Here is a 21,881-nt window from a genome sequence, read left to right on the forward strand (position 1 = left end):
TATCATGTTTACAGTACTCTGATATCTCTCCAAAGTCACACGCAGGTTATTCAAGTATCTCAGAGCATCGTCAAATGTCACATTGTCCTCTATAGTCATCTGGGACGGAGCTCCAGGTTTGGTCACCATGAAGCACTATGGTGTCAAACCCGTCACTGATGGAATGTCTAAATCGACTCTTCCTGATAGAAAACCAATGCGTCTGACGTGCATCAAGTAGTTCAGAAGGCGCTCCTTGAGATAGGCGCACGGCTGCAGTGCTGCTATTCAACATTTGGCTGTAAACTTTAAGGCTTTAGTGATACTCTAAATATGGCGGGCTGCGCAGGCTCATTTCTAGCGGGCCTCGCTCACTCGCACGCTTCACGTTTGTGTTCCACAGCTTCACCGCCGCCACGCTTTATTCTAGTAGTGAGATTTCTCCCCACAGTAAAGTCTGACATGAGCCAAGTCTTTCCTCCATACTGTAACAAAAAGGGTCCGGCTGAAGACAATCACTTCAAAATTAGACGTACATTCTTAAAATAGTGCTAAAAAGTCATGTTCCATTACAGTCCTTGTAATCAACATATATTAGCTAAAATATAAATAGCAATTGGACTATAATACAATTAATGGGGGGGATTGGGTAGCACGATTATGTTTGGGAAGGGGATAAGGCTAAAAAACAAAATATGGTAGTGGCCATCTCCCACCACAGGAGGGCACTGTTTCATTGGCAATACTGCTTCACTGATTCATCTCAACAGCTAGCGTCCCATAATTTTTTAATTTATTTAATTTATTTAGCCTTTATTTAAACAGGTAAATCACATTGAGACCGAGGTCTCATTCACAAGTGCGACCTGTTACAATACAACCATGAACCATGAACAGTAAACTGACATCGGCTCTCACAAAGCCACGCCTGCTAAGACGTTCAAGCACATCATGGCTTCCTATGAGAGTTATGAGACATCTTAATATCTTTGCTTACAAAATAGTTCTGTTTGCAAGGGAAGAATCACCTGCAGAAATATTGAGTGACACATTCCAGGTAACAATATTTTCCCAAAATGGATATGCGAGAATTATTATTAACTGGTGAGCGAACACAAAGCACCGATGGTTTGAAACACATTTGTCACAAAAAACCGCTAACACCTGAGTCATCATGTCAGATCGCTCTGACCGCCGTGACCGACTAGCAGCCTGTTTAGAGGCCGTGCATCTTTTTGGACCATTTCACATCAAACGCCGCGTGGCGTGGCGTGGCGTGGCGTGGCGAGAGCATCCCATCTCCCCGGACGCCTCACTAGTTGGCTGGGTGGCCGATGTCCAACCTCCTCTGCGCGGAGCCTCGTTTTCGGGCCACTGTCGCGGCGGTCACCACACCCAGCGCGCCCGGCGTCTGGAAGAAGGCATTGGAAGCAGGAACCATGGCTTCCTTCGGAGTGTGTGGCGTCTGTGGAGGGAGAGAGAGGGGTTGAGTGTGTGGCGTCTGTGGATCAGTTCATCCTTGAGTCCAAATGGACGTTGTGCCGAAATTCCGTCGAAGCGTTCCTGGGATATCGCGTTAACGAGCTAGAAGATGGCGTTCGTGAGGTCACAGTGACCTTGAATTTTGACCACCAAAATGTAATGAGTTCATCCTGGTGTCCAAGTGGACGTTTAAGCCAAATGTGACAGAATTCAGTCAAGGCGTTCCTGAGATATCGCATTAAGAGCTAGGAAATGGCGTTCGTGAGGTCACAGTGACCTTGAACTTTGACCACCAAAATTTAAGCACTTCGTCCAAGTGGACGTTTGAGGCAAATCTGATTAAATTCCGCCAAGGCGTTCCTGAGATACCGCGTTAACGAGCATGAAACGAGTGGTCGTGAGGTCACAGTGACCTTGAACTTTGACCTCCAAAATCGAATCAGTTCATCCTTGAGTCCAAATCGACGTTTGAGCCAAATTGGAAGAAATTCCGTCAAAGGTTCCCGAGATATCGCGTTAACGACCTTGGAAATTGCGTTCGTGAGATCACAGTGACCTTGAACTTTGACCTTTCAATACCAAAATCTAATCACTTCATCCTTGAGTCCAAGTCTACGTTTGAGGCAAATTTGATGAAATTCTTTCAAGGCGTTCCTCAGATATCACGTTAATGATCATTGGACAGACGTACAAGTTAACGAAAATCGGAAGGACAACCATATGACAACCCGAAACCATAATGCCTCCGGCTTGGCTATCGGCATAAAAATGTGAAAATAGGTTGCAGGTTGAAAAATACAGAAATTCTCCTTTAAGGGTACTGGTAACGTTTTTCAAACAACACCCAGACCTACTTACCAGCTAGTGTTCATTTCGTCGACCAAAGCTATGACTTAAAAACGACCTTTTCCCCCAAGACTAAGACGAGACTAAAATGGTACGAGGGATGGCCAGCAGACCCATGTCTGAGGACCACAGGTTCTGTGATGAGTGTGTTGGTGGAGGAGGTCAGACAGGTATTGGGGGGCGAGTGCATGAAGGGATTTGTATGTGAGCAGGAGGAGGAGTTTATAGGAGATGCAGAACTTGACCGGGAGCCAGTGGAGGTGGATGAGGGTAGGCGTGATGTGTGTGGCAACACTGCTTACCAGTGGTTCTGGAGTGGTGCTGCTGACAGTCTGTCTGGGTCCCGAGGGAGAAAGCGGAGCGCCGGCTGACCCGTACAGCCTGGTCTCCTCCGGGGGGGTGGACACCGGCGACCTGCCCACCTCCCCCGCCAGGCCGAAGGGCGCCGCCCCCACCACGAAGTGAGCGGGTGACATGACGGCGGGCAGACTGAAGCTCAGATCAGCCTGGGCCTGCAGACCTCCGGCCAGCAGGGGGTAGTGTGACAGAGAGGAGTGGGGGAGCAGGACGTAGGGCACAGCCAGGGGAGCAAGAGCGAGGCCGGCCGCCGCCACCTGGCCCGCTGCCAGCAGGAAGTTCAGACTGTTCAGACCTGCAGGAGACCAAGAGGGGACACGGTGAGACGGCAGCTTTCAACAAGTTACATGTAAGACTTTTTTAAACCATTGTGAACGCAACTTAAAGTCGAGGTGAACCCGTTCGTCACGTGCATCTGAGTCCGTTTCAGACTGAAAACAAATTGAGAGGCGGACCATATACGGTGTTGACAATTTGATTTGACAATTCTGTCGACTGGCTTTGGCATCAGCCAATCCTGGCGTGTTCCACCCCCAAATCGGGTGGGATTCAGCGTGTTGTCGTGCTACGCGAGTGGGATCCGCGGAGTACCAGGCAGCCACCGGCTTCGTGCGGAGCGAGCGGACAATCCGATGCATGGGTGCTGCCCGCCCGCCTGGAATCTCCGAGAGACGACCCCTGACAGCCAGGGAGGCTGTCAGGCTGTCAGGCTCGGAGGCGCGCGCCACTATCGTTATAAATGTAAATAATATTCCTGGAATGAGTGTTTTAACGAGCCAGTTACATTTCTTTGCATTCTTAGAGATTATAGTTTTTGTTCATGTTTCTAACAATTGGCCAAGTTAGTAGTTAGTTTATGGGATAGGAATTCTGCCAGATGACAGGCACTAGGCGCCATTTTCTACTTCATTTGGAAGAGAAAATTATCCTGAAATGAAGATTTGATTGACAGCTGCATGTCGTCATATGATTGGTTGAAATGGGGTAGAAATTTGATAGTACTAGGTGACGTCAGCAAACTGTACATTACTGTTATCAATGAAATCTTGAAAAATGAACTTTTGATGTGAAAAAGTGTGAAAAACGAAATAAATTAGATTGTTGTGATTTGTTTGGCATACATTATTAAATAGGTGCACTGCATACCCAGGTATTTGAACTAAAAGAAAAGAAGTCATTTTTGGGTTCAGCTCGACTTTAAGACCTATTTCACCTCCAGACTTTGGTGCTGCATATGGGCTGGACCCTCTGATTGACTGACTACACACAGTCTGGGGGAGTGTTTTGCCTGATAGCTCAATGTCTCTGATTGGCCTCATCTGACAAGGTGTAGGCTATAAGACCTGTGGTGTTCCCTTGCTCTGTATTTTAACCTGATGAAGGTCGATAGACCGAAACGTTGTTAATTAAAGTTTAAAGTTTTTTTGCAAGTAATTGACAGTGTGCGGGAATCCTCTTTATTTCTCTCATATCTACCTCCAGACTGGCGAAAAAAGATAAGAGGGATTTGATGTTCCTGATGTGACTTCCCATTCTAATGCCTTTATACCAACGTTGCTCATTTCAGCGTTTTCTCGCCCAAGGTGCAGCGGCTTCAAATTGGTTATGCGTTGTTATTTCAATGCAACTTCATGAACTTTATAGAAGTAATGTTAACTTCATAACCCAAACTTTGCCTACCAATTAAGGCATGATATGAACTTTATAGAAGTAATGTTATTACAGTTTGTTTCATCTTCATGATTTCAGGTGGGGAAAATGACTTTATTGCACTTTTTCCATCTTATATCAACATCTCGAATTTTCAACTCCAGCAGATGTTCTGAATGAGGTGTTTCATTCTTCTTCTGCTGCTAAAATCACCTGCGTTGTTGGGGACGTAGAGGTAGTGTGACGGCTGGGCAAGGTCACTGCCGCCACCGCCGCAAACCACGGTTCCTGCTTCGCGACTCGGGGAGGTTCTGGTGTTCCCCATCTGTGAACAAACAAGCAATTAGAATTCAATTAACCTGGAATGGGGTGATGGCGATTTCAAACAGACGGATAAGTGCGTTGGTGCAATGCGGAAAAAGTGTTTCCATTACACTTTTGCGATAAACTGCTATATCGACACGTCTGAAAAACCACCTCATGAGAGCGCAAAAACTTTTTGCGATATTTGGGAGGTTTTTCGAAATTCACGTGTTTCCATTACCCAATTTCTATTGCGATATTTAGATTTTGCGCATTTCTGAGGGTAATGGAAACACGTCCGCTCCGAGTTATTACCTCAACTCCACCCATCCTGCTGAAATAACGATTCATATCAAAAGACAGAACATTTGATGATGAACGCTCTCCCATTCTAGTAATGTTGGAGTTAACTTCTGACAGCTTCTTGTACCAAGTAATGTTCTCATTTAATCTACCTTTCTAAAAAGACTTGATCTTACTGTGAAAAAAAAGTTGGCATCGGTATCACATTAAGGGTACTGGTATTGCCGACACCCAGCCTTAGTGGTCACAGATACACACACAGGCGCCAAACTCACCTTGTCACGTTCCTCAGACCCAGACATCTCCCTCTTCTTCGTCGCCTCCTCCTCCTCCTCCTCCCCTCCTTCCCTCCCTCTCTTCCTCCTCTCCTCGGGGATGGCGTGGGGCGTCTCTGTAGCTCTGTACAGCGTGACCACGGAGGGCTGGGACAGGCTGGGCAGGTAGGCCAGGCGCTGCTGCTGCTGCTGCTGCTGGGAGGAGAAGGGCTCTGCGGGGGGCAGGGCACTGCTGCTGTGGGTGTGGCTCTGCAGTCCTGCACCGGGACGGCCGCTGTAGTGACTGAGTGAGTGAATGAATGAATGAATGAATGAATGCATTTTTGTTTTCATTTTCATTTCCATGACACATTGTAGCAAACTTGCATTATGCGGCACATATGCAAATTTCCAAAATGCGGGATGGTAGGGGCAGCGATATATATTTTTTCACATGATGGCGAAGGCATGACCCGCCCATCTCTGCCTCTGATTGGCTGACTGCACTCTCGCCTGCTTTCCAGGCGACGTAGAGTCATCTCAAATGAGCATAGCCGATTCATTCAATTTCAATAATATGCAGCAAAAATGTTAGTAACGTTGAGGTTAAGTTGTTTATTTTGTTTAATTATGTGCAACATGTAGCAAAGGCACAGAGGAGGAGCAATCGCTGATGACGATGCTGACTTTGGAGGTCAGAGGGCAATTGAATTGCTATTAATTATCCCCAACATCAGATTTTCTGTCAAAAAGTTTTTAACCATTTTATTTTATGGTACAAGACAGGAATTTTACATACTTTTACATGTATGGGGGAATAAAAGAAGTGGGCTACTTGCCACAGTGTGTTTGCTGGACATTCATACTTTTCTGTTAATGATTACAGTTAGTTGTTGCTAAGGTTATAAAGTTAATGTGGTTCATCTAAGAATTTGTTCATAACCCTGATGTCAGTAAATGCAAAACAACTATTAAATCAACAAGCATGAGATGGCAGATGGCAGCATATAAAATCAAAGGTTATGAGATCATATTCATATAGCCTAGTTGAAATTGCAATTGCAAACTGTATAACTGTGCATAAAGTGTTTTAAAGTGTTTTGAGGCCTTCATCACACTGTCATTGAATGAGCACAAATTTAATCATAATTACAGAATGTCATTATGAAATAAATAACACATTATGTGGCCCAAAAACAACTGATATCATATCGCCCACTGAAATCATTGAACAGCATCTTTTTGCCGAAGTCAACAAGGCCAATATCGGCCGATATATGGGTGCATCCCTAATGGGAAATGTTGAAGCAAGGTACACATCACGTTCAACATTACATTACGTTACATTACATTATGTTACATTACGTTACATTACGTTACATTACATTACATCAGGTTCAACTGTGTTTAGTTTACTACGTAGGATGCACACTTTACTACTTTTTTCCATACTTTTCAAAACTTTTTGTGTAATTTCCAAACTTACAGTCGAGCTGAACCCAAAAATGACTTTTCTTTTCTTTTAGTTCAAATACCTGGTATGCAGTGCACCTATTTAATGATTTTTAAAGATTTCATTGATAACACTAATCTACAGTTTGCTGACGTCACCTAGTACTATAAAATTTCTACCCCATTTCAACCAATCATATCACGACATGCAGCTGTCAATCAAATCTTCATTTCAGGATAATTTTCTCTTCCAAATGAAGTAGAAAATGGCGCCTAGTGCCTGTCATCTGGCAGAATTCCTATCCCATGAACTAACTACTAACTTGGCCAATTGCATGAAAAATGAACAAAAAACAAAAACTATCATCTCTAAGAATGCAAAGAAATGTAACTGGCTCGTTAAAACGCGCATTCCAGGAATATCGTATTTACAGAAATAGCGTAAATGGCACGTGCTTGAGAGCGTGGTTGTCAGGGGTCTCCCCTTGGAGATTTCAGGCGGGCGGGCAGCACCCATGCATCGGATTGTCCGCTCGCTCCGCACGAAGCAAGTGGCTGCCTGGTACTCCGCGGATCCCACTCGCGTAGCACGACAACACGCTGAATCCCACTCGATTTGGGGGTGGAACACGTCGTGATTGGCCAATGCCAAAGCCAGTCAACAGAATTCTCAAATCAAATCATCGACACGCATATGGTCCGCCTCTCAATTTGTTTTCAGTCTCCGACGCTCGTGCTATTGCATTCGCCTCCGGTTCACTTCGACTTTAACGAGATCTGGAAATCAACAAATTGTGTGTGTGTGTGCGTGTGTGTGCACTCACTCTGTGGCGTTTCCAAACTGCAGTCGACACACTGCGGTGTGGCTCGGTGTCTTTCTGGAATAATCCACAGGCTGGTGTGGCAGACCTGAGGTGTGGCGAGGGGAAAGGCTTCATCAGACATGACATATTCCACCGTATCTGTTTGACTGACTGAACACTCGGGTTGCTATAGACCAGGGGTGGCCAAACTATGGCCCGCGGGCCAACTGCGGCCCGCTGCCCGTTTTTTGTTGTTGCTAAAAACGTTTTTCCGTTTTAAAGTTTAAAACGGAAAACGAAAACGAAAAAACGAAATGGGTTATACTTGAGTACCCTGACCTGGTCTATTTATTTTTTTAAACATTTTTAATACTGAATGAATGTTTAATACTAATGTTATGTTAAATTATCTGTCTTAACCTGTTGGCACAGGAAAAGAAAATTTTAAAACATACAGAAATACCCATTGTAATAGGTGAGCACATCAATAAACTATGTGTCATATATTTATTTAGGTAGAAATTAAATTTTTGATGGCACAAGGGTTTTCTGGTCCAACTTTTTTTTGCCGCGAAAACTGCTGCGCCTAATATTGTTTGGCCCGCGACTCCTTATATTTTTCTGTATGCGGCCCTCAACCAAAAGAGTTTGGCCACCCCTGATGTAGACCATCACCGTCAGTGCATGTGAGAATTGTTTCAATTGTTGGGTATATATATAAAAAAAAAAGCCTTCGAAAGTCTTCGACCTGCTCTATTTGTAAAGCGCCTTGAGATAACCCTTGTTATGATTTGGCACTAAAATTAATTGATGGATTGATTGTTTCATGTTACAAGCCAAAAATGGCATTTGTTTGCTGAATAATGAGATATGAATTTTCGATGCACGAGGATGCTGCTTTTTTCAGGGTTCCTCACAACAAAGGCAGATGAATGTGACTATAAAGGAAATAGTGCTGTAAAGCGGGTCTTTTCCTCACCTGTCGGCTCCCTGCGCGGGCTGCTGGGGGCGGAGCTGACCTGCCGCTGGTTGGCGACGGAGGTTGGCGTGATGTTGAAGGAGGCGTGGCGTGCCAGCTTGGACCTGGTGACTTGCACGCTGTTTTCTACAGGTGTGATGATGATGATGATGATGGTAAGAGATGGATAGGCTGTTAGTCACCAGGCTGTTACTCAGTTAGGTTTTTCTGTTAGTCAGTTAGGTTTTTCTGTTAGTCAGTTAGGTTTTTCTGTTAGTCAGTTAGGTTTTTCTGTTAGTCAGTTAGGTTTTTCCGTTAGTCAGTTAGGTTTTTCGTGTCTCAGAATACGCACGCATGATCATGCTTACGGTACAATGTACTTTTGGGTTAGTGTCTAGTCAGGGTTATCCTGAACTAGGGATGGGCATCGAATTTCGAATTTTCGAATAATCGTTGTTATTATCAAGGTCGACTTTTATTATTGAAATTCGAAATTCAAAATTCAAAAAAAAAAAATTTTTTTTTTTTTTTGAGTGAAATGTTGCATTGTCTCCCCTGATTCTAAGTATAGTCAAATCGCTTGGTTTGAGCAAGTAAAACATTTTTTATAAGCATTTTAAGCAAGGTTTATGGAAAAATGAATGGCGGATGAAATCCCATGAAGAGGGAGAGGGGGTGACTTTGGCACCCCTTTGGCACTCAGACCTGAGCCTACTAATATTTAATGAACCACTCATGATTGTCAAAACTGTTTTTTATTTTCGAAAATGTCAATGTCATGTAACATGTTCTTTACTTCAGTGGTGCAATGCTTGTTTGAGCTAAAAATCCACAGCAGAAGCTTTTTATATTACCGTAATTAATAAAGCCGTAGACTTAGAATCAGGGGAGACAATGCAACATTTCACTCACAAAAAAAAAAAGAAAAAAAAGAAAAAAACATTTTTTTTTTTTTTTACATTTTTTTTTTTTTTTCGAATTTCGAATTAAATTCGAATTTGGCCAGCGAATTTCGAATAGTGTTTTTGCTAGAAATGCCCATCCCTATCCTGAACACAAATATCATACAGTCATTGTCAGAAATTATGGAGCGATGTGTTTCAACAGCACCAAGTTTCAGACATAAAGTCATTTCAACGTGCAAATGTGAGACTTTGAATTGATCTAAATTGATCCCGTAAAAAATGCTTGATTTTGAGTTGGTGTGTAGTAGTCAGAGTTGTCCTGATCTCAAATATATCAGTTATTGTCAGAACTCAGAAGTTATGGAGCAATGTGTTTTCACAGCAGCCCAAGTTTTCAAAATTAAAACATTTCAATTCAAGGTCCAAACCCTAAATGCATAAAAGTCATGCAATTCTCCTCCAAATCAGAACTAACGAGGGCTGTCCCCAATCACATGTTTTGGGCTTTGAAGCTTCAGTGACAAGTATTCGAATATTATTTGAAGCTTCAAAGGGGGGTGGGGGACACGAAGGCGAGGACAAAAAGAAATCGGAATTCAAGGATTTACCTTTTTATTGAAATTAAAACAGCTAGAAAATGTGCAATAATCCCATCAAATAAATGACAGGCTGACAGCCATAGCCCATAAGAACAAATCTGCTCATATGTAGGCCATGCTGGCTGCATGGTCAAACTAAAGCGTTTTCTGAAAAACGCGTAAAACAACAAAACATTTGCACATCAAAAGTGCTCCTTGTTTGTGAAGATTATCTTGCTGAACACAAACTTCGCTGTTTCATCGACTTTTGTTAACCACAGACCTTATTACATGCATTTAACCGAAATCCCCATACAAAAATCCCATTCACTTTCCCCCTCACGACTCATTCCTGTGGTTCTCTATCAGTCATGTTAAATGTCCTTACCTGAGAGAATAACAAATAATAATGTTGATGCATAATGAATAATGTTGGATTATTATTTAAAAATAAGTCAAAGAAAAAAAAGGAAGCATTCGAATACTGATTTGGACATCAATTGAAGCTTTGACGGATTCGGATCAGCACCAGAACTAACTACTTACAACTCTTTTCAAATGGGTCTCTGTGTTCTGACGATCATCTATTTTCCTTGACATTCTAAAGGTTTGGGAGCCAGCGATGTGGTCTCTCTCTTTCATTCTTACCGTGACTTCCAGTGCTGAAGTGGACCGGGCCGAGCCACTGGAAGGCGGGCTTCCTGCCCCTCTCCTCCCGGACGTGGACCTTCTTTATGAGGCTCAGGCTCGTCAGCACATTGGCGATGTCGTACAGACGCCTCACCTTAGCTGAGGACACAGGCACCAAGTTCACTTTGACTTTGAAACGTAGAAACAGAATTGTCAATGGCAAAAAAACACAGTAACAGGCGTACAAAACTACACTACAGACTTGGTTCAATGTCAGATTTAATAAAGTCAGAGTTTAGAGTTATTACGGCTATCTCAAATATTATTTCAGGTTTCAATAGATAATAGACTGATCTTAGTAAACAGCTAGGATTTGCATAACTGCTTAAATGCTTTTTAAATTAGATTTTTGGTTGTGGGGCAGCAGTTTGTACCAGTTTGTCAGAATGACTTCCTCAGTCAGAGCACTTGCCTGTTTGTAGGGTGCTGCAGACAGCCCTGTTTGTAGGGTGCTGCAGACAGCCCTGTTTGTAGGGTGCTGCAGACAGCCCTGTTTGTAGGGTGCTGCAGACAGCCCTGTTTGTAGGGTGCTGCAGACAGCCGAGGGCTTGGAGTGCCTAGTCTGAGATAGGCATTAGGTGCCTTTTTGTGATTGGACACGCCCATTGCCACACCCCCTTTTGGCCAGTCGGTGTGAAAAGATCAGCAGTTCTAAGTTTGCCCATGCCCTGCCTTTAGTTTCTACCATAACTTTTTGAGATATCGTGCGGACAAACGGGGGCGAAAATATAACCCTGCCAACTCTGTTGGCAGAGGTAATAAAACAACAATTCAGATCAGCACGAGTCTATGCGAGCCGATTGGCTGAGTGCACCAGGAGCCCTCTGTGATTGGCTGAGTGCACCAGGAGCCCTCTGTGATTGGCTGAGTGCACCAGGAGCCCTCTATGTCTCTCCTTACTTTTGTACTTGCTGTGACTGGACGAGTCCTGGCTGTCTTCAATAAGGATCTTGGCCGCCACGTCCAGAGTCACCGTCTGAGTCTTGGACACCAGGAACAGCATGACGAACTTCTGGCTCATGATACGCAGAGACTTGTCCTTCCTGTTTCCAGCAGCTGCACACAGAGTTACAAATCACATGATATTTGGAATTATTAGGGCTGTCTAGTTCCAATAATAGTCACAGGAATCTATTATCTATGCATCATATAGGATAAGATGAACTATATTATTGATCCTGTGTAGGTTGATTTAAAGGCGGGGACACACCAGAAGCTCTAAGGCTGTCAAAGAATATTCTATATTCGAATATATATTCGAATATAAAAATTCGAAAATATTAGAATTTATTATTATTTTTACATTTAGCCAGGTAAGAAACCTGGCTAAGAGGGCAACATAAAAACATACACCGTTTGCCTGGTTATTTAAAAACATTACAAAAGTGTAGGCTACTACTGTATTAGTACTGAAGCTGCCCGAGGAGGAGACTAGATGGATTCACGTTCATATATGGACACAATATTATGAGGATATGAACCGCTACGTTGCAGAAAATACGTTATTTATATATAAAATACGTATGCCCCGTTTTCGCCCGTTTTGGACAGTTTCGGACTCTACTCGGACCTGAATATCTTCTATGGCGATCAGAATGAAACCAAAGTTCTCTGGGTGAGTAAAACATATTTTAATCTGGAAATAAGATCCAGAGTGTAAAAAAACGGAATTATCCTTTAGTAACAGGCTCAGAGGGCGGCCCTCACGTGTTAGCATTTGCTTGTTGACATAAAAGATTCCACGCGATGCTATCATTGTTTTGTTAACTAATGTAAATGCAGAGTCTATTGTATGAGAGGTTTGAACCAATACAACTCTGGATGTAGCTGTCCTGCAGGCTGGCCAACACAAAGCAACTAGCAATGAGCCACGACAGCCTCATGGATACCAATCAACTCCGTCTTGCCTGTTCAAGGCCTTGGGAGAAGGTTCGGGCTAAAAACAATAATCCTGATTTGATTAATTGAGTCTTATTCCTTTTATTTTATATACTGAGATGATGATTATTAGTGATGTTTTGAGGAACAAAATATTTGACTGCGTTGCATCTTAGTTAAATTTCAGACATCAGCCAGCCGGTATCCCTCTGACCACAGCAACAGGAAGACAGTTTATTTATATTGAAATTAAGGTGAGGTTTTTGCGTGTCAGCCGGAGTTTAGGCTGACAATGTTGTGCACACCGGATAGTTAGTTAGGTTAAGTTAGTTATGTCAGTACATAGGGTAGCGAGCAGATGGCGGTATTTGACAATTTAGCAGCTAAATCATAGATTATTGAAAGATATTCCATATTCCAGACTGAAATGCTATAACAGAAGTATTGGCCAGAATGACATGAACATTTATTGGACACTTATGCAGCGGGTATCTTGCATGTTGCGTTCAGGTTTTTTTTTTGGTCAACATCTTTTTGTGGCGGTCAAAATCCTTTTGTGGCGGCCCGCCACAAATTCCTTTATGTATGGGAAACACTGCGTCTTACAACAACAGTGGAAAATTACTGGAAAGTCGCGGCGCAAGTTGCTATTTAGACTGTAAACAGTGGAGCACGGACGCGGAAAAGGAAGTGACGGTGGCAGGAGAGGCGCGCTGTACAGGAAGCTGGGAAAAAAGCTAGGGCTGTCCCAGAGTCTATTTATCAAATACAAATAGACTCTGGGTTCCCAGATTGCCCATCCACTAACATGGCGGAGACTTGTGACCTATACTGGGACCAACCACCAGGATGGCGATCTTTGCCCTCATTTGAGAGCTCATATCCTGTCTTTATACAGTCAATGCTCAAGTCGGGGTCACATGACTTGAGTCCCCACCTCTGATCTGTGCGTTCCTTACCGTTAGCGGAGTCTCCCTCCCCGGGCTCGTCGTCCCGGCTTGGCCCCGCCCCCCTGGCCTTGGCGCCGGTCTCCATGTGCAGGTGGTAGCCCTGCTGCTGCTGCTGGCTCTTGCCCTGCAGCTCCTCCATGTGCAGGTGGTAGCCCTGCTGCCGGGCCTTGGTCTGCAGCTCCTGCAGTGTGCCGGGCAGTCGCTGCCGGCCGTACCAGCTGTAGCAGTTCTTGGCGATCCGGCCCACGATCATCAGAGACTCCAGCACATTGACGATGTCGTAGATACGCCGCCGCTCCACTCCTGAGCGCGCACACACACACACACACACACACACACACACACACACACACACACACACACACACACACACACACACACACACACACACACACACACACACACACACACACGCAGAGGTTAGTGTGAATGTGTGCTAAAGTAATAACAGGTCAGCCTGAGCAATATTTGAGCCAAGACTAGAGCTGGGTATTGCTTCAAATTTCAAGAATCGATTCGATTCCGATTCACAAGGTTGCGAATCGATTAATTTCGATTCGATTCCGATTTGATCAATTTCAATATTGATTTGGTTAGTGATACCAAAACGTGTTTTTTGAGCTGTACCCTGAATTACATGACTGTCCAGTTATGTAACACAGGGGTTCCCAACCAGCCAAGTAGATACATGGGGAAAAAAAGTTGCAGACCTGTTGTCAATTTTAATGGTTTTAGTTACACATATATTTACTCACCAGGTGGTGACAAAGGGTAAATAACAGCCTTTTCATCTGTCAATAAAGACACTTTCACAATTATGCACAGTGATTTGATTTCAGCCTATATCATTTCTAAAAGTAGATATTAATGATCAAACATTTCCATTCATGTAGCCTACAGTATTTATGTTTTTGTTTAAACTACAAACATAAATAAACAAACGTCAACTTGAAAATATGTTTCAACTACCACACACAGCATAATATTTTAGCCTGTTTATTATTATTATTTTATTTATTTTTTTAATAAAAAAAAATCGATCTCTGGACATATGAATCGATAATTGAGGATTAAAATAAAAATTGATTAAAAATCGGAGAATCGATTTTTTGAAGTCAAGTCAAGTCAAATTTTATTTATATAGCACCTTTCATACACAAAGGCAATTCAAGGTGCAACCCAGCAACCCAGCCCTAGCCAAGACACTGCTGAGGTTCGGGGGGTCGAGTCCCACTGGAGCCATCATCCTCAAAAACATGAATGCACGGATATGTACCTATATAATATAAAAGGGAGCATGTGGGCAATGTTTGTCTGTTGTTTCAATTTTGTGTCTGGGTTGTCCCGGAAGTGATGTCACTCAACTGGAAGTGATGTCATTGGTGATGTCATAAGGGGGCACACACACACAAGGAGGCATTGTGACATCGCTGATGTCATCAGTGATGTTATAAGAGGGCACACACACACACACACCCGCACACACATTTTGTGAGCAACACACATTTGATTTGTTAGGGAAAATGGAAGGATTCCCCTCATAGAAATTAGTTAAACAGAGGGCAATCTCAGACTAGAAGGTGGAAATGAGTGTGACGAGTTGACAGTTCAGGCTGATATCAGGCTAGGTCTCCATAGCAACCACCCCCAAATCCAATTAGGGCATCAAACTTTATCGTGTTCATGACTTCCCCCCCACGTGGTGTTTCCAATTACACACCCAGGTGCTGGCTGGGACTCGCGACACTCATCCATGCAGACATTACACCCCGCCCCTCTCCCTCCTCTCATTGGCTCTTACCCAGATTGGTCGACACCTCGTCCAATGAGATCCAGATGGGGTCGTGGGCGGGCGGGTAGTCGGGGTAGAGAGCCAGGAACTTCTGGCACAGCAGACCCAGACTCTTCTGCTTCCTGCTGGGCTTCCTGTCTGCGTCGTCCTCTTCCTCCACTGCCTCAAACTGAAACACAGACAGATGAAACTGAAGGTAAACACATGGAAACTTGGAATGGAGCAGAATGGGGGGAGAAAAGATAAAAGAATGTTGCAGTGAGACTAGGGTTGGCACGATGGACGATGGCATCGACCATCGTGATTGGCCGACCCCCCATCAAACTCTGAGCCTTCTACATCGGATCATCGTGATTAATTATCTGTTCGAAATAAACGTGTGCCGTTTTAATAATAAAAGAGGCCAAGTCCACTTACCGTGACGCGCGGGGGACGCGCCGGCGGCATTGAACAAGCGCGCCCAGTTCAGTTCAGCTCCTCCCCTGCTTCTCTGAACAGGGGGCGCTTGTTTAATGTCGCCGGGGCGTCCCCCGATGACATCGCACAACCCTAAGTGAGGCATTGTCGTTTCAGCCAGGTTATCTGAGAGATCAATGCCGTGTTATAACCGTGCTGATAAACTATTATGATATAGTAATAGATTGTCATTTATAAAGAACATATATCCTAAATTTAGCCTGGGTGAACCCAGCCTTTAACATGACGTCACAGACGATGCCTGTGACGTACGTTTAGTGACTGATAGCATGTGGAGGTCATGTGATACTGCAGACAGGAAGAAGAAAGTGTATCAAGCTTGGCCTTTGAGATGACCGAGGCTCAAACCCAGAGATTCCAGCAGGCTGAATTGAAGCACTTTTAAGAACCTCTTAATAAATCCAAGCACTTTCAAGTAGTTGTGGGGCGGCTTTAGCTCAGGAGGTAGAGCGGGTCAGCCAATGACGCAAGGGTTGGCGGTTCGATCCCCGCTCCCTCCCAGCTGCTGTCGTTGTGTCCTTGGGCAAGACACTTAACCCTCCTTGCTCCCGATGGTGTGTAGGCACCCTGCGTGGCAGCCTGCCGCCATCGGTGTATGAATGGGTGAATGTAGACTATCTACTGATTGTAAAGCGCTTTGGATAAAAGCGCTATATAAATGCAGGCCATTTAAGTAGTTGATTTTTATTATTTTTTTAATTCAAGCACTTTCAATTGGTTTGACTTTTGAAACAAATAAGTCTGTTTCCCTGTGTGCCGTACCTGACAGGAGTCTTCCACCTCGGTGTCCTCCACCGTCTCTGGGCTCGCCGGCTTCTCCTCCTCCCTCTCGTTCTCTATGGGCCTGAATAGAACCTTCTTCAACTCTCGGTCCCGGATGTCCGGGCTCGCGGCGCTGATCAGCATCTTCAGGTTGGCGGTGGGCGTCCAGGGCTCCCCCGGGGCCATGTGTTTGCTGGGGGTGAGGTGGGCGAGGTCGGGCGTGGACTTCCTGCTCAGCAGCCAGACCGGCACACCGGAGTCTGTCGTCAGCGGAGTGGATCTCCTCCTCTCTGTGCAGATGTTTTCCTGTGAGAGGGAGGCAGGGTTCCCACATCACATTCAAGGACTTTCCAGGCCCCATTCCTTCTAGGGATGGGCATTTCTAGCAAAAACACTATTCGAAATTCGCTGGCCAAATTCGAATTTAATTCGAATTTCGAAAAAAAAAAAAAAATGTTAAAAAAAAAAAAAAATTTTTTTTTTTTTTTTTTTTTACATTTTTAATTTTTTTTACATTGACATTTTCGAAAATAAAAAACAGTTTTGACAATCATGAGTGGTTGTGGTTCATTAAATATTTAGTAGGCTCAGGTCTGAGTGCCAAAGGGGTGCCAAAGTCACCCCCTCTCCCTCTTCATGGGATTTCATCCGCCATTCATTTTTCCATAAACCTTGCTTAAAATGCTTATAGCGATTTGACTATACCGGTACTTAGAATCAGGGGAGACAATGCAACATTTCACTCAAAAAAAAAAAAAAAAAAAAATTTTTTTTTTTTTTTTTTTTTTTTCGAATTTCGAATTTCAATAATAAAAGTCGACCTTGATAATAACAACGATTATTCGAAAATTCGAAGTTCGATGCCCATCCCTAATTCCTTCAAATTCAAGGAGCCAACATGAACCTTGATCTGTGTCTCAAAGTACGTCTCATACACGGATCAAAGTTAATGACAGTTACACACCTCTCAACTGTGCTGTGTTACACATTAATTTAAAAAAATCATCTCAACATCTATTCTTGCACAAAATGTATAAGTGACCCACGTCTGTTCGTGTCTTACTACTTACGAAGGCATTCACCCCCCCCACCCCACTTCACAAACTTCCAAGGGGTTCAATGACCTGTGGTAACCTTGGGGAGAGGATCAATGACCTGTGGTAACCTTGGGGAGAGGATCAATGACCTGTGGTAACCTTGGGGAGAGGATCGTGACCTGTGGTAACCTTGGGGAGAGGATCGTGACCTGTGGTAACCTTGGGGAGAGGATCGTGTGGTCTGCTGCTTTGCGACGAGGGTTAAGGTGTGCAGCCTTGGTTGGATTGGTGGGTGAAATTCAAGGACTTGACATTGTCACGTTCCGGGGTAAGAAATGAGTTACTTTGGACAGATTTAGACACAGTAGTTGCCTAGATTTGACTCCTGATCCTGACAAGCCAGTAAATCCTGGTGAAATCCTTCATTTTCAAGCTGCTGCTGGATCAAGTCTCAACCCCGACTCAGGATTTCCCTCAGGATGTGAACTAATAAATGTAAAGTGCTGATCCTCGAACAGAGACAGCGGAGGCATATTGAGGAATTTGTGCGCTATATTTTAATGAGATAATCAAGCACCTTCAAGGCCATCTACTACTCATTTTCCAAAACTTTTAAATTTGCTTTTTCTCAAATTCACAAACTACTGTCCCACTCTCACAATCACTTTCATTGCCACAGATGACATACGAGGAGTTTGTCTTAGTGTCAGTATGCAGTGTAGCTAGCGGGCATGTCACAATGTGCAAGTGCAGTCCAAAATATACAATACACATGTGGAGGAGTGTTCAGTAGGCATCAAATATGAATTTACATTGAATTTACATTAATTTACAAGGTGAATAGGCGTTAAATAGGCAGTGGATTTACATGAATTTTAGTCTGGATGGTAGAACCTCGCTCCGTGACTTCCGGCTATGGCCAGAACGTAGGAACCAAAGGAAACGTAGGAACCGTAGGAACCAAAGTGCTGTACTGTAATGGATCCAGCGAGGTTACATGAATTTACAGTCCGAGTTAAATAGGCATTCAATGAAATATGTAGGAACAGCCTGATACTTCAGGTGTAACCATGTACCTCATGTTCAGCCTGCCACTATGTCCGCATCAATTCCCCTCATCCAGTTCTATTGTATCATACTAAACCTGCCATACTGGTTAGGCCTGACCTGAGATCAGTTCTATTGTATGAGACTAAACCTGCCATACTGGTTAGGCCTGACCTGAGATCAGCACTAATCACCTTTTGTTCGTTGTTGCTGCCATCCTCCTGCGGCTCCACACTCACACTTTTCCTCGGGGTGGTGAGGTCTTTCAAAGCCAGGCACTCCACTTCCATCTGGACAAAATGGCAGTCCGCACATAAATCACAAATCACAAAGAACAACGGTTCTCAACGTGGGGTCCGCTGGAGCACCAGTGATCCTTGGGGGGGTTCCAGGAGGTCCCCCGCAAATTGATGAGTTGTTCAACTTCAGCATTATTTCATTTACAAGAAGTTAACAACACAATTATAGAATGTAGACGACCAGAGGAACTCAACTTGCTTTGCCCGGGGGCCTCTTTTGTAAAATGATAGGAGGCCAGAGGCCAGTTAATAAACAAACATTCATATTATTTTTTCTGTAGCGGATTGTAGGTTTTTGGGGTGTCAGCCGGAGTTTAGTATGACAATTTTGTGCAAACAGGACAGGATAGATTAAGTTAACTAAACAGTTACATGTCCTCTGCATTCTACAAAAAATAAAGACATTACTATTTGGTATGCTACATACTTATTATTGGCCAAGTTATGTTAGTTTATGGGCTAGGAATTCTGCCAGGGTACAGAAGGGAGTATAGGCGGCCATCTTGCCTGCAGAGTTTTCAAATCAAGTAGAATACCGTTTTGCCAGAAATCTGGGGGGGTTGAGTCCCCCTTTAAGTTAGTTAGGTTAAGTTAGTTAAGTACATAAGTGCCTGGGTGGCGAGCAGACGGCGGTATTTGACAATTTAGCTGGAGCTCAGTCAAACTTTATTTCATGTTAGTTTTCATTGTGAATTAGAAAATAGCCGAGGGCAAGTCTGCACCCTATCGCGGGCCGCATCTGGCCCCCGGGCCGCAAGTTGAGTATAACTGATGTAGATGAATGACTGTTTTGATCATAGTTTAGTTTCACTGTTATCTCTACAATGCAGACGTTATCTCTGTCATCTCTCTACAATACAGAAGTTATCTCGGTTATTTCTCTACAATACAGACGGCCGTGGAGTTCTGGACTAAATCATATCTGACAATACATTCTCATTTGGGCCAGAGACAAAATCTCATAAAATGTCTGTGGCTCTAATGTGGACTGGATTGATTGATTGATTTGAATCAGGGTCTTTGATATGAAACGTGTGGAGAATCCCTGACATAGAACAAATGTTAGATATCTTGAGGAAAAGCTCAGAGGGTGGATGGTGTAGTTGCTATAGCTTGATACCTCAGTGGGTGGGTGGTGTAGTTGCTATAGCTTGATGGAGTGGGTGGGTGGTGTAGTTGCTATAGCTTGATGTAAACCTCAGTGGGTGGGTGGTGTAGTTGCTATAGCTTGATGTAAACCTCAGTGGGTGGGTGGTGTAGTTGCTATAGCTTGATGTAAACCTCAGGGGGTGGGTGGTGTAGTTGGTGCTATAGCTTGATGTAAACCTCAGGGGGTGGGTGGTGTAGTTGGTGCTATAGCTTGATGTAAACCTCAGTGGGTGGGTGGTGTAGGTGCTATAGCTTGATGTAAACCTCGGGGGGTGGGTGGTGTAGTAGCTATAGCTTGATGTAAACCTCAGTGGGTGGATGGTGTAGTACCTATAGCTTGATGTAAACCTCAGTGGGTGGGTGGTGTAGTAGCTATAGCTTGATGTAAACCTCAGTGGGTGGATGGTGTAGTTGGTGCTATAGCTTGATGTAAACCTCAGTGGGTGGGTGGTGTAGTAGCTATAGCTTGATGTAAACCTCAGTGGGTGGGTGGTGTAGTTGGTGCTATAGCTTGATGTAAACCTCAGTGGGTGGGTGGTGTAGTTGGTGCTATAGCTTGATGTAAACCTCAGTGGGTGGGTGGTGTAGTTGTTAGATAGCTTGATCTAGTGGGTGGGTGGTGTAGTAGTTGTTAGATAGCTTGATCTAGTGGGTGGATGGTGGTGTAGTTGTTAGATAGCTTGATCTAGTGGGTGGATGGTGTAGTCGCTAAGAAAACTTCAAAGTCACAAGTCATGGAAACGGTGGGTCAGCCGAATTTGGCGCAAAGGCGCTAACCACCTTTAGCCCATATAGCAAGCTAACGGCACTATCCTTACTAGTATTACAATATCCACTGAATAACATGGCTAGCTTATAGTCACTTTACTCCCTGGCCTGGTACTAATGCAGCGGGGAAATACACATATCTCTGCATAACGTTAACAAATAAGCCATGGGCAACGTTAGCACAACTAGCTTTGCAAGGGGTTGTTTCATTGAAATGATTCCCTCTCTCCTAACAGTAGGGGCTGAGTAAGCAGGGCAGTGTTTGTAAAAGGCCAATAAAGTAGAAGTCGTGCCTTAACGTATTTATCAAGCCTAAATAGCTTTAATTAGCCAGTCAGCTAACTCATTACACAGTAATATCATTCCTCACCTTTCTCGCCTGATCCTATGAGATGAATGAGATGTTGCAAGGTTGGATCGTCCAGGTTTACAGTGTTGTCAGTCTTCTCTTTTCTTCAGATCAACAGAACAGATCGTTTCCCTCCCTGAAATAAGCGGGTAGTCCTCGGGTCGTGTCCCCGGGTGTCAGAAGGTCCTGGCCCGGTCAGCAGCAGACTGTTCCCGGTTTGTCGATGTGGTGCCGCGGGAGACTTCAGCAGCATCACCCGCTCGGGCTTGTTTTCTGGCGCTCTCGGGCATCTGGCTCGCTCCAGCCAATCAGCGTCTACGTTGCTCTGGTGCGTACTTCCGCAAGAGTACGTGATTTGGTACGCTCCCAGCACGCTCCCCGGCGTCCACCAATAGCGTGCAGCGCTTGCAGCGGACGCCCACGCCCACATAGGTTTGTTGGCGGGGCAACCGGCGCGCTCTAAACCAACGGAAGAGAGCAGAAAGAAGTGAAGAGCTCTCACTCTGTCACCATTTCAGGGTACCGGCTCCTGAATTATTTGTGTCTACAGAAGTAGCCTATTCCTGATTTTGGTATAAATCAGTTGATCTAGTTAACTGACTATGGTAAACATAACCATAGGTGACGTCACCCATTGGTTTGTGGACTCCATTTTTGAGTTTGGTATTTTGATGCTTGACCTTTTTTCTTTTCTTTTTTTTAAGCCAGACAGAGCCGCAATGCCGCCTGCTATTGGTCCATCATCGGCAAGCTGCATGATCACTGGACAGACAACCTGTCAATCACGCCAAAAGCATACTGTAGTCTGCTTAA

The 21,881-nt window shown here is 44.2% G+C and overlaps 1 protein-coding gene across 1 annotated transcript; it reads right to left on the reverse strand.

Moving 5' to 3' along the window:
• Positions 1 to 1,016: 1,016 nt before the first annotated feature.
• Positions 1,017 to 21,209, reverse strand: e2f7 (E2F transcription factor 7). The gene is made up of 13 exons (XM_083631861.1): positions 21,090 to 21,209; positions 18,698 to 18,793; positions 16,420 to 16,725; positions 15,190 to 15,349; positions 13,398 to 13,691; positions 11,461 to 11,616; positions 10,519 to 10,659; positions 8,409 to 8,534; positions 7,451 to 7,535; positions 5,301 to 5,478; positions 4,528 to 4,639; positions 2,610 to 2,959; positions 1,017 to 1,444 (listed from the first exon to the last, which is right to left on the reverse strand). Exons 2-13 carry the CDS (start codon positions 18,791 to 18,793, stop codon positions 1,295 to 1,297), a joined length of 2,154 nt encoding a protein of 717 aa, XP_083487987.1. The 5' UTR covers positions 21,090 to 21,209; the 3' UTR covers positions 1,017 to 1,294.
• Positions 21,210 to 21,881: the final 672 nt, after the last annotated feature.

This window comes from Poromitra crassiceps (assembly GCF_964638095.1).
Source record: "Poromitra crassiceps genome assembly, chromosome: 2".
Lineage (NCBI taxonomy): Eukaryota > Metazoa > Chordata > Actinopteri > Beryciformes > Melamphaidae > Poromitra > Poromitra crassiceps.

Bases quoted from the DNA above. Each gene is read 5' to 3' on its own strand.
- e2f7 (XM_083631861.1), bottom strand. From the start codon at position 18,793: ATGGAAGTGGAGTGCCTGGCTTTGAAAGACCTCACCACCCCGAGGAAA. The intron at 13,692-15,189 runs GTAAGAGCCAAT...GTGCGCGCTCAG, and splicing joins CGAGGTGTCGACCAATCTGG to GAGTGGAGCGGCGGCGTATC. The intron at 8,535-10,518 runs GTAAGAATGAAA...TCACACCTGTAG, and splicing joins CTTCAGCACTGGAAGTCACG to AAAACAGCGTGCAAGTCACC.